Source organism: Impatiens glandulifera, chromosome 6 (assembly GCF_907164915.1).
Source record: "Impatiens glandulifera chromosome 6, dImpGla2.1, whole genome shotgun sequence".
Classification (NCBI taxonomy): domain Eukaryota; kingdom Viridiplantae; phylum Streptophyta; class Magnoliopsida; order Ericales; family Balsaminaceae; genus Impatiens; species Impatiens glandulifera.
Genome location: NC_061867.1, coordinates 7,514,430 through 7,527,332, shown reverse-complemented (window position 1 = coordinate 7,527,332; position 12,903 = coordinate 7,514,430). Strand labels below are relative to the sequence as shown.

Sequence of the window (12,903 nt, the reverse complement as noted above, 5' to 3'; positions counted from 1 at the left end):
ATTTGAAATCGTTAAGACAAAAATCTCGTTATTTATAACTTTAACAATAGGGAACCCAAATTATGAAGTTTAGAAGAAGATGACGGAAATCCCAATTGGACCCAATAAAGAGTCCTAATTTGACAATTCGGCTTATATATTTATTATACAAGTTCCTAAACTTTATTTTTATATTTCAGTTAGTTCCTTAAAGCTTTATTGTAAGTTAGAAAACTTTAGCTTAGACTAATATGTGTCCACATAAAGCGTAAGAGAACTAAAATCAAATAGAAATGAAATGAAATGAAAGATGATGCATGGGAGAAACTCTTGTGAGCCAAAAAAAACTTATGCCAAGAAATTCATGGGTTCAAAACAGCTTTATAGGAGGCCATTTTTATACAAAAAAAAGGTTGTAAAGAAAAAAATTTAAAATTGTATTACTTCTATTTGCAATGGTTAAAACCTATTGTGAAATGATTAATCATACAAATTATAAATTTGATCCCTAAACTCCATTTCAATTTGATTTACAAAATGCGCTACATATTAGTAACATTGTTTTGTAAGTCTCAAGAAATGTTTAACATCATATACAAATGGTAACTATATATATATATATATGTGATAACATTTATAGTTTTTTTTTAATTAAAGAATAATTAGAATGACACTCACCGTCATGGTCCCCACTCAAATTCAAAGATAACATTTATAGTTATTTGGTTGTTACAAGTCAATTGTAGTCATTTTATTGTTGGGTAAATTATAGTTATTTCGTTAGACACTATGAAAGAAAAATGAAATAATTAATAAAAGATAAAGTTAATGTATGATTGCGAAAAAATTTCTTTGTGAAAATAAGTTATTTGAGACAATTATACAAGTTTAGTGAACAAATTGAAGTAAACATAATTGTACACGGTGAAAATGAATGTATCGAAAAAATTGATGCCTTACAATATGGTAAACCTAATTTCCTAAAAAAAAAAAGTATTTTACCAGTGATTTTAACTTCTTACCTTAACAAATTAAACAAAAATAATGTATCGACCTATTCCATTTATTCTTGGATTTGCTTTTCTTTTGCTTAAATGACTTCATTCCTATTTTATGAATAGACCATTTAAATAAATTGATCATATGTCCGGATTTCAAATTTTTATACATTACAATCTAATTTTCGTTTGGTCAACAAGCCACTTGCAAATAGATCTTATTTTATTTTATTTTATTTTTGTTCTCAAATGCAGCATCAGCACATGCTTACAACTTTGATTCTCAGATTTCATTTTAGAGAGAAATCGCCATGGTTTTCTTTCAAACTTCTACCGTGATAAACACCTAATTGTTTTTTCTTTAATGATGAACTATTCCATTACATAGGAAAATAATATGAGATTCTTAATGTAATATACTTTTCATTCTTTTAAAAAAATTGTTTTTTGCTAATACACTTGGATTTTGTTGTTTACTTTGGCTTAAACGAATATTTGTTTTTCTTTTGAATTTAAACAAATGGGTGATAAAGTAAATATAATAGGGCAAACAAAAAACTAGCTAGAAAATGTAAATGTTCTTTTAATTTTGAATTCTTAATGATCCAAATGAAAGATAAATAAATGGGAGATATCTCATATGAAAAAATAAAAGATAATAACTGTCTAAGGGTTAAGTTATTATGATCTTCCATATCAAAATTTTGTTTATAATGTTATATTTCTAAAGGATGCATATTTTTTTTTTTTTGTAAAGAAACAGATAAAACAATTTCATTAACATGTTGTGAAAAACAAGACATGATGAGAGAATATTTCACAATAATAATGTAAATGAAAAAGAAATTTGATACATTACCTATAGTTTGATAGTTTGATTCCTATCAAACAAAGACTAAAAGGTATGAGAGGTTGGAAACAAAACTTGAATTAAATATATTTTTAAGATAACTATAACTATATAACTATATATATATATATAGTTATATATATATATATAGTTATATATATATATATATAGTTATATATATATATATATATATAACTATATATATATATATATATATATATATATATATATATATATATATATATAGTTATATAGTTATATATAGTTATATATATATATATATAACTATATATATATATATAACTATATATATATAGTTATATATATATATATATATAGTTATAACGATGTTTAATTTTCGAAGTGCCCGGATTGTCGGGTCGAGAGCTGTGATTAATTTGGATATATATATGTGAGAGTAAATGAATACTTAGGTTAGATTTTGGGTTGATCCGCCCATAAACTTAAAACAGTTATAAATAAAATTTAAAATGATATCACATTTTTACCATAATTATTTTTTCACGGTTTTTTATATCATTATTCGTGCAAATGCACGGGCTACATGCTAGTTTTTTTAAGATCACAATGAGACTTATTAGTGAATTAGTCTCCTTAGATGAGATTTGGTTCTCAAATATTTTGAAAAGCTTTCATTTTGTTTCAAAAGAATCTTGTATTGGTTCCATTTATATCACTCATTAAACAAATATAAAGTGATGGCCATCCACTTTTTAACAATGTATATCATTGCACACAACTTGTGTGACACAATGATGGATTTATCAAACTTTTATACATTGAAATTTAATTATTCTATAAACATTATTGTCCATTTTTGGTCCACACACGGCCTGGCATGTGATTTTATTAAATTGAGGAAAAAGTACAATTAAGAATTAAAAAACTTTAATTTAGATTAATATTTGTCTCTAACAAACACTTATATGTATATTGCAATTTAATTTTTCTATAAAGATTGTTCTTCATAGTCCACACGATGCATGTTGTTGAATTGAATTGAGAGAAAATATAAATAAGTATTTTCTATTATACAAATTCCTAAATTTTGTTCTTGTATGTAGACCCTTTAAGTTTTATTGCGAATTAGAAAAGTTTGATTTAGACTAATATTTCAAACGCTTTATACATTGAAATTTAATTTTTCTACAAAGAGTATTGTCTATTTTCTATCCACACACGACATTCGTTACATTGAATGGAGGGAAAACTACATATAGGTAAAAAAAATATTATACAAGTTTTTAAACTTTATTTTTATAATTTAGACCATTAAAGTTTTATTTTGAATTATAAAACTTTAGCTTAAACTAATATTTGTTCTCATAAAGATTAAGAGAGTTAGAGTCGAATGATGATGAGAGAAGACTATTGGTACAACGTAAAAAAATAATGCCCATAAATTAATAGGTTTGAAATAGTTTTACACCCCGACCATTTATATAAAAAAAAATGTTTTAAATAAAGGTTGTAAAATTCATACTAATTCTATTTGCCATCCTTTAAACTGGTTGCAAAATGACTTAATCATACTAGTTACAAATTTGGTCCATAAAATTCATTATAATTTGATGCGCAAAATCAGCTACATATTAGTAACATGGCTGTGTAAGACGCTCAAGAAATGTTGTAACATAGTTACAAATGTTAACTATAGTGTAACAATTATAGTTATTTCGTAGTTATTTGATGGTTATAAGTTAGTTATATTTATTTTATTGTTATGTAAACTATAATTTCTTATTTAGTTAGATACTATGAAAATGAAAAGGAAACAATCAATAAAAGATGAAGTTTATATATGATTGTGAAATATTTTATTTGTGAAAATAAATTATTTGAGACAATGACACAAGTTTATTGGACAAATTAAGCTAACATAAATGTAATGCGAAAACTAATAATATTGAAAAAATAATTCTTATTGATAGGCGCATGGTATACCTAATTAAATTTGAAATAGTCGACAAAGAGGTGCCTCCTCAATATCTAATATGAAAAAAATGTAAAATAAGTATTTGACCCGTTTACAATAGATATAGTGTTATATTTTTTAAGTTATTTTAAACATTTCTTAGATTATTTAATATTTAATCTGGAATATGAAAATTTTATAGTTATTTAAAGTAGTCAATTATTTTATTTTTTTGACATAGACTTTTTTTTTATTTAAATGAATAATGAAATTGTGACTTGGTTATTTCTCTTCATTTTAATGAAATTGAGACTTAGTTTTTTTGCATTATAAGCTGTTGAGATTTGGTATGAAATAAAATTATAAGGTAATATTAACTTATACTTAATTCTTCATGAGAAAATATTATAAGTAACTTTATTATCTTAGGATTGTTAAACATTCATTTTCAGAAATTTCAAAAGAAAAATGTGTATTATTGTATGTATGGTCCACACGGAAATGAAATTGTGGTTTATATTATTGTATGGTCCACACGGAAAGGAAAGGAAAGTCCATTTTGTATGTGATTAACTTCAATGACTGTTCTTCAGTAGACACAAGATAACATTTGTCAGAAGTTTATTCATCAGATTGATCATTGAGAGAGAAACCACCATGGCTGAAGCAGCTCTAATCAGTGGATTGCTTTCAAACTTGTCACCTCTACCTCTGATTAAGGATCAATTCTCGTTGTTTTGGAGTTTTAAGAAGGAGGTTCAAAAGCTATCCAGCACACTATCTTCGATTAGTGCCGTTCTTGAGGATGCAGAGAGAAAGAAGGAGAAGGACAAACAAACGGAAGATTGGTTGCGGAAGCTCAAAGATGTGGCGTATGAGGTTCGAGACATCATGGATGACTGCACCTATGAAGATCTTCGTCTTCAAGTCAACAGGCGTAATGCCTCCTCTTCAACCCGGATCAAGGTAACCAACTCAATAACCCATCCTTTTATCAGTACTTGGACACGTCTAAAAGTTGGTCACAAAATTAAGGATGTTCAAGAGAAGCTTAACCAAATTTCTTCAGAGCGTCAAACGTTAAGTTTGAGTGAATCTATTCATGGCAAGTTTACTAGTCGTTGGCGTGAAACCATATCTCTTTCTAGTTGTAATAAAGTATATGGGAGAGATATAGAGAAGAAAAAGATTATTGATATTCTGGTCAATAATACTTCTGGTGCTTGTGTTGATAAAAAACTATCTGTTCTACCCATTGTTGGAATTGGGGGTCTTGGTAAAACAACACTTGCTCAAACGGTCTTCAACGACGAGGAGATTTCTAAGCATTTTGAAACCAAAATATGGGTTTGTGTTTCTGATGAATTTGATATTCAATTGGTGATGAAAGCCATCTTAGAAGAAAAGGCGGAAGCACGCTCAGAAGAATTGCAGAAAAAAGTTAGAGAAAAATTGAGCGGAAAAAGATATTTGATTGTATTGGATGATGTTTGGAATGAAAACCTTGAGGAATGGGATCAGTTGAGATCTATCTTGGACTGTGGATCAAATGGTGCGTTTGTTCTTACCACGACACGAAAAAGAAATGTGGCAAAAATTATGGAAACGATTCAACATATTCAGATATCATTGCTTTCTGACGAGGATTGTTGGTTACTCTTTGAAGAGCGTGCATTTATGTGTGGGACACCAAAAATTCCAAACTTTGTTGATATTGGAAAAGAAATAGCTAAAAAATGTAAAGGTGTTCCCTTAGTTGCCAAGACATTTGGAGGTCAATTGGGCTTTAAAAGTGATATAAATGAATGGAGTAAAATAAAAGATAATGAGATATGGGAGACTCAAAATGAAGAATCTGATCTCTTGCCTATTCTAAGGTTGAGTTACTATGAACTCCCTTATCATTTGAGAAGATGCTTTGTGTTTTGTGCTATATTTCCCAAGGATGCTGAAATTGAAAAGGAGAGATTAATCCAATTGTGGATGGCTCATGATTTAATTCCTACAGTTAAAAACCAAGAAGTGGAAGATATTGGGAATACAATTTGGAAAGAGTTGTGTTGGAGATCCTTTTTTCAAGACGAGGAATCATATGGTTATGGAATTTATGAAACATGTAAGATGCACGATCTTATGCACGATCTTGCCCAATCTGTTATGAAAGATGAATGTTATATGTTGAATGCTAACAGCTCAAATGATGGTTTAAAACGAGAAATTCGTCATGTAACGGCAATGTTTGATGAATTTGTCAAAATATCAGCTCATTCTCTTAAGAAAATTGGAGAGTTGCAAACGCTAATATTCATCGATGACAGAGATGTTAAAAATGTCATAGAGCAGCAGATTTCTTTGAGTGTATTGAACAAGGAACTTCCGACTTTACGCGTCCTTGAACTGGGGTGTGACTATGCGCAATATCAAGATTTGCATTACCTGGGATGTCTAAAACATCTGAGATATTTAGACATTTCCGATAATGATGAGATAAAAACATTACCGGATAGTATTTGTGATCTCTTGAACTTACAGACTTTGAAACTCAACTATTGTTCTAATCTTGAAAGTTTGCCTAGAAATACGAAAGACCTTATTAGTCTGCGGCATCTTTATTTGGAGGAGTGTGATGGATTAAAATATATGCCAAGAGGGATGGGGCAATTGAAACATCTGAAGACGTTAAGTCGGTTTGTGATAGGCATGAAGGAGAGATACTGCCAATTAGATGAATTAAAAGAATTGGATATTGGCGGATCATTGAAATTGAAGAACCTTGGAAGAGTTAGCGATACATCTATGAAAAGAGGGATAAGTATGGCTAGAAAGACGAATATCAATGAATTGGAGTTGGAATGGAGATCTGATTATGAAGATGAAGAGGGCAAGAATACTAGAGATGAGAAAATTGGTGAAGCTCTAGAGGTTTCAACTGCGAGGTTGAAGATTTTGAAAATACGAGGTTACAAAGGTGTGAATCTCTCAAAATTGGTGTCTCCTACTATTCCTAGTGCCGGAGTATTTCCTAATCTATCCATGCTGATGATATCTAATTGCCCAAAGCTAGGGGCCTTGCCACCGCATCTCAAATCACTCAAACATGTAGAAGTTGTGGGTGAATGTTCGGATGAGTTGTTATATAGCATCTCAAATCTTAGTGCTCTCACTCGTCTATTTCTTATTGGATTGGGTGAAAGAAGTGTTTTATTTGGAGCTGGTTATATGGCATTAATGTTTGATGATAATAATGAAGCACATTTAGGAGGAGGAGGACGCTCAACTTTCCAATCTCTTCAATGTCTAAATATTTGGGATTGCAACAAGTTAAAGCGTTTGTTTGATGAGAGAATGATATCAAAGATTAGTGGCTGCCAGAACAAACACTTCATCAACTCTCTCACGGAATTGAGTATCCGGTATTGCCCGGAGTTGATGATATCAGTTGAGGAATTTGTTGGAAACCTCAATATTAATAATAATTCACTACAGAGATTGTATCTTGTGAATTGTCCTAAGTTGGTGTCTTCAGAAGAAGCGGACGATGTTATCGCACTCCTGCGTTCCCTTCGAACCAGACTTGGTCGAGAGAAGTTCGGAGTAGATATTCGATTGGATTGGCAGATGAATAGAAGAGTGAATTAGAAGGTACGTATAAAAATAATAATTATATTCATCTATTATTACTTAAATTCGAATCCGTGATAGTTTTCTAATTGAATTCGATTTGAACGTGATATTGCTTTTCGGCAGTCAGTAGGATATTCTGCAGCTCCTCCAATCATAGTTGCTATATTTTGGTTCATGTTGTTGTTGCGGAAGATTAAAGCCACACAGATATTCTCCAGCTACTTACATTATTACTGTTACTGCAATGTATGTTTTCTTCTCCTCTTTCTCTGTTTCATCAATTTGATTGTGACTTTCAATTGTTTATTTGTTTGTTTGTTTGAATGGTATATATATATATATATATATAGAGTTGGAAGCATTTATCCTATTTCAGGGTCAAGCATACAGTGATAACTTAAAGGAGTAGAAGACTCATCAAAGATGTAGTACCTAAATAGTTATATTCGTTTTGTAATCTATTGGTTTCTTAATTCCTATTTACTTGAAGTTCGGAGTAGATAGATAACCAAATTTGGTATGTAGAGCAGCTCTGTTTCTATGATTTTATTTTTAATCTTCTATGTGCATTAAGGAATTATACAAGGTGAGAATTAATCTTCTCAATTTAGCCCTAATTCATTTGATTATCTCAGTCCCATTGCTTGTTAGGTTATTAGTTAAACATATATATCATCCATTAATAAATGTTTTTTTTTACTCCTTTCATTCATTTAATTTTTTTTTACTAATACACTTGGATTTTGTTGTTTATTTTGGCTTAAACGAACATTTGTTTTCCTTTTTTAATTTAAAAAAAAATGGGTGGCAGATGCAAAGGAGTTCAACTTTAAAGAGGATGATAGATTGAGGAAACTAGTGGAAATGTAAATATAAGAAGGCACAAAAAAAACTAACTAGAAAATGTAAATGTTCTTTTATTTTGAATCCATAATGATGCGAATGAATGATCAATAAATGGGAGATATCTCATATGAAAAAAAATGAAAGATAATAACTGCATATAGGCTAAGTTATTATGGTCTCCCATATGAAAATTTTGTTTATAATGTTATATTTTTAAAGGAAACAGATAAAACAATTTCATTAACATGTTCGTGAAAAACAAGATAACAAGAGAGAATATTTCACAATAATAAAGTAAATGAAAAAAAAAATTGATACATTACCTATAGTTTGAATCTTACCAACTAAAGACTAAAATGGTAGAATGTTGGAAACAAAACTAGAATTAAAGATATTCTTCTTGGATAAGATTTGGTTCTCAAATATTTTGAAAAGTTTTCATTTTGTTTTTAAAGATTATGGTATTGGTTCCATTTAAATCACCCATTAAAAAAAATGAAAAATGATGGGAAGAAAGAATGGAGGAGGGAATAACGTGGCGCAATTGATTGATAGAAACAAAAATAAAAAAATTTATCTATCTTCTCTCTTCACTCTTTATCATTTTTCAAATGGGTGTTTTTCCCACTCTCACCCTCTGGTCCCACCCCTCACTCCCTCCCTCCCCAAAATTACATATTTATCCCAACTACTTTTAAATATTTACTTTTCTTATTTTATTTATTTAATTTTATTTAATTTTATTTAATTATAAAATTTTATTATCATTAAATATAATTAATTAATCAATTTTTAATATATTTTCTTCTATTTTATTTATTTAATTAAAAATATAAAATATTATTGTTTTTATATTATAATTCTTTAAAATATATAAAATATTGAAGTGTGTCCTATTTTAATAAAATATAAATATTTAATATTTTATTATATTAATTATATATATATATATATTTAAATACTTTAAAAAAAATAGTTGAATGATTCAATTTTTTATTTATAAATAAAATTATTTATTAAATAAAATAAAGGGGGTGAAAAAATAATTTATTTTTCAAATTAGTGATATAGCGACGTATCATTTTTTTCCTTACCACTCATTTTGAAAAAAAATATAAAGAGATGATTATTCACTTTTTAGCTAGATTTATTATTGCACATAACTTTTGTGACATAACGATTGATTTATCAAACTTTTATACATTGTAATTTAATTTTTCTATATATAAAGTATATATAAAGATTATTGTCCATTTCTTGGTCCACACAACATGACATGTGGTTTTATTAAATTGAGGAAAAAGTACACTTAAGTATATTTTATAATACAACCCCTAAACTTTGTTTTTACATACTACAAGAAAATGGAAGATTTGTGACGCTCATTTGCGATTGGTATTCCCACGTATAAGTAATTTGCGACTGTCATTTTGTTAGCTAGAAAACTTTGCAAATATAGGTGTCGGTAACTGTTCGACGTCTTATATATGCGTCGATAAAAAACTCATGTGGATATTTTCCCATAGTTTTTGCGACGAATGTTGCGATAGTATTTATGACGAATTTTTCCATATATATTTTGACATATGATTTAAAATATTCCTACTATTTTACCTACATTATATATTATGTTGGAACATTATTTGTTGTACAATCCGACGGAAAACAAACTATTTCAATTTTTTTTATTAATTAATTATTCAGCTTTTAGAGTTTGTCTTTATATCAAGTTTATTAATAATATAATATGAAATAAATTTATTTTCAATCTAAATTAATTAAAACATAATTTTATATTTATTAAATTTCATACAAAACAACAAAACAATACATGTTTTCAAAAATTCCTAACCTAAACAAAGTACCTTTAAATTAAATATAAAAGACACATAAGAAGTATCAAATTCACTCTTACATATATCCAAATATTACTACTACAAACAATGTCTAAAAAATTATATTACTAATGAATCAGGATGTTGTCCAAGTAAACTACACCATTGTTGTCCAATATCTTTTAGTCATCTCCGATAAAATTTCAATTTCCTGAAACAACACAAAACATATACAACTCATTTAAATCATTGTCATAAATAAGTCATCAACACCTTTATTTGACAAATTATTGAATCATCCCCACAATGAGAATTTCATTGTATTGTTTATAAAACATCACATTGGAAAAATATTACTCCCATGATAACTAAAATAAGCTAAAAAAAGGATGACGTCACAAGCAATACAAAGGATCTAAATATTGGTGAAAAATCTTGATATCTTCCATCTCCAATATGTTGTCTCTTTATTAATCATACAATGCATGAAATATTTGTTTTCAAATAAAACGTTATGCACATTAGATTCAATTGGTACCTGATTATGGCAACATAGTCAACCAAACAAATTAATGAGGAACCAATAGATAGTGAAACATAGTCATATAAAACACTTAAGGAATTGAACATCCTAAAGTCAAATAACAGATTGCTTCAATGTATATACATCATATAATAAACAAACAAATTAATCAATACATCATTATCATTAACATAACCTAGCGAATTGATTCAATATTAAGATAGGTGTGCATATGATTATGTACAAATCACAACAATTTAAGCATATTGAAAGCCTAATATTGAATAACCTGAAAATAACATAGAGCTATAATCTGCATAAATTTGATATTACTTTGTAATGATGATGAAAATAAGTTAATTATATTTTCATTTTCATTTGTAAAAGTATTTGATGTGTTAATTACTGACTTCCATCTTCTTCTAATCTGCAAGCCGATACTGAAATCAATAAAAATACAGATGATACATGTTAGATCTTACTTAACTAATAAAATGGAGAAAAGAACTATATCGGAGGAAAAATCAGAGAATGCTGAAGAAATATCGCAGAATCAAATGTGAAGAATTGAAGAAATATTGTAAGAGTAAATAATTTTATAAAATGTTTCGATCGGTCACTACGATCTATATTATCCAAATCTTTTGATAAATTTTTTGACGATAATATTTTGTAATACATATATTTATGGTTTTTATAGTTATAAATTTATTATCTTCAACTTTCAACTGGGATTGTAATATCTATGTTTCTGACATAATTTTCGACGGTATTTAATATTTTAACATACAAGTTCTTCAAATTTTTATACTTCTAAAATTATTATACTAAACTTTGATTGAAATATCTACCTAAATTAAGGTTGATTTTCTAGGAAATGATTTCATGTGAAAAGAATTTTATGAAAGATGCTACGAAATTTGGGATGATTCAAAATACTATTGATGACTTTTTGCTAACGATAACCTTTTATTCAGTTAAAATTCGTTGTTAAATCCGTCCAAAATTCTTACAATATTGTTTTGTGAGTAAATTTGGGCATATATCACAACTCTTTTCTAATTGAAACATGCTACAAAACCTCATAATTTAGCGAAGACTAATCATGTATTGATTATTTAGGACAATGTTTCATTTATTTATTAATATTTGCGACGGATCATATTTTGAGTGAAAAATACTGTCGCAAAATCCGTCGCACATCACCAACAATCCATAATGGTCGGTAAATTTGTGCCGCTAATGAAGCGTTTTTTATTTAGATATTCAGTCTAGTCCTTAAAAATTTATTGAGAATTAAAAACTTTAATTTAGACTAATATTTTTGTCTCTAACAAACACCTTAACCTTATATGTAAATATACTTAATTGTTCTCCATATCTTGGTCCACACAATGAGAGAAAATATAAATAAGTATTTTCTATTATAAAAGTTCCTAAATTTTGTTAGTGTATGTATGAATTAGAAAAGTTTGATTTAGACTAATATTTCAAAAGGTAAAATAAGTATTTGACCCGTTTACAATAGATTTAGTGTTATATTTTTTAAGTTAATTTAAACATTTCTTATATATGAAGATGATTTAATATCCAACAGAATTGGAATATTAAAAATTTAGTAGTTAATTATTTTATTGTTTTGACATAGAATTTTTTTTTATTTAAATGAATAATGATATTGTGACTTGGTTATTTCTCTTCATTAGAATGAAATTGAGAGTTTGTTTTTTCCCGTTAAGATTTGGTATGAAATAAAATTATAAATCAATATTAACTTATACATAATTCTTCATGAGAAAAGATTATAACTTGAATATTAATTAATTTTAAAGTAACTTTATTTTCTTAAGATTGTTAATCATTCATTTTCTGAAATTTCAAAAGAAAAGCGTGTATTATTGTATGTATGGTCCACACGGAAAGGAAATTGTGGTCCAATTTTGTATGTGATTAATGTCAATTTATGTTTTGTAGGGGTCCTAATTTATATTAGAAAAGGAAATTGTGGTCCAATTTTGTATGTGATTAATTTCAATTTATGTTTTGTAGGGGTCCTAATTTATATTAGATGCCACTTTTTCTTTTTAATTAGATAATCATTACATATAAGTTGAAATGTCAAAAGTTGTATATGAAAATAAGACAATATGACAATCAAATATAAAATAATAAGTAGCTAGGTTTTTGGTGGAGCATTTTCATTACCATCCCATTACCTCAAAAGACACCGATCACCATTATTATTCTTTTACTATTTTATTGTATTATTATATTTTCCCTCAAAAGACTCCGATCACCATTGTTTTCTTTTA

The 12,903-nt window shown here is 27.8% G+C and overlaps 1 protein-coding gene across 1 annotated transcript; it reads left to right on the top strand.

The window, feature by feature from the left end:
* Positions 1-4,371: 4,371 nt before the first annotated feature.
* LOC124941182 (putative disease resistance protein RGA1) lies at positions 4,372-8,021 on the top strand. The gene is made up of 2 exons (XM_047481468.1): positions 4,372-7,405; positions 7,511-8,021. Exon 1 carries the CDS (start codon positions 4,421-4,423, stop codon positions 7,400-7,402), a length of 2,982 nt encoding a protein of 993 aa, XP_047337424.1. The 5' UTR covers positions 4,372-4,420; the 3' UTR covers positions 7,403-7,405; positions 7,511-8,021.
* Positions 8,022-12,903: the final 4,882 nt, after the last annotated feature.

Bases quoted from the DNA above. Each gene is read 5' to 3' on its own strand.
- LOC124941182 (XM_047481468.1), top strand. From the start codon at position 4,421: ATGGCTGAAGCAGCTCTAATCAGTGGATTGCTTTCAAACTTGTCACCT.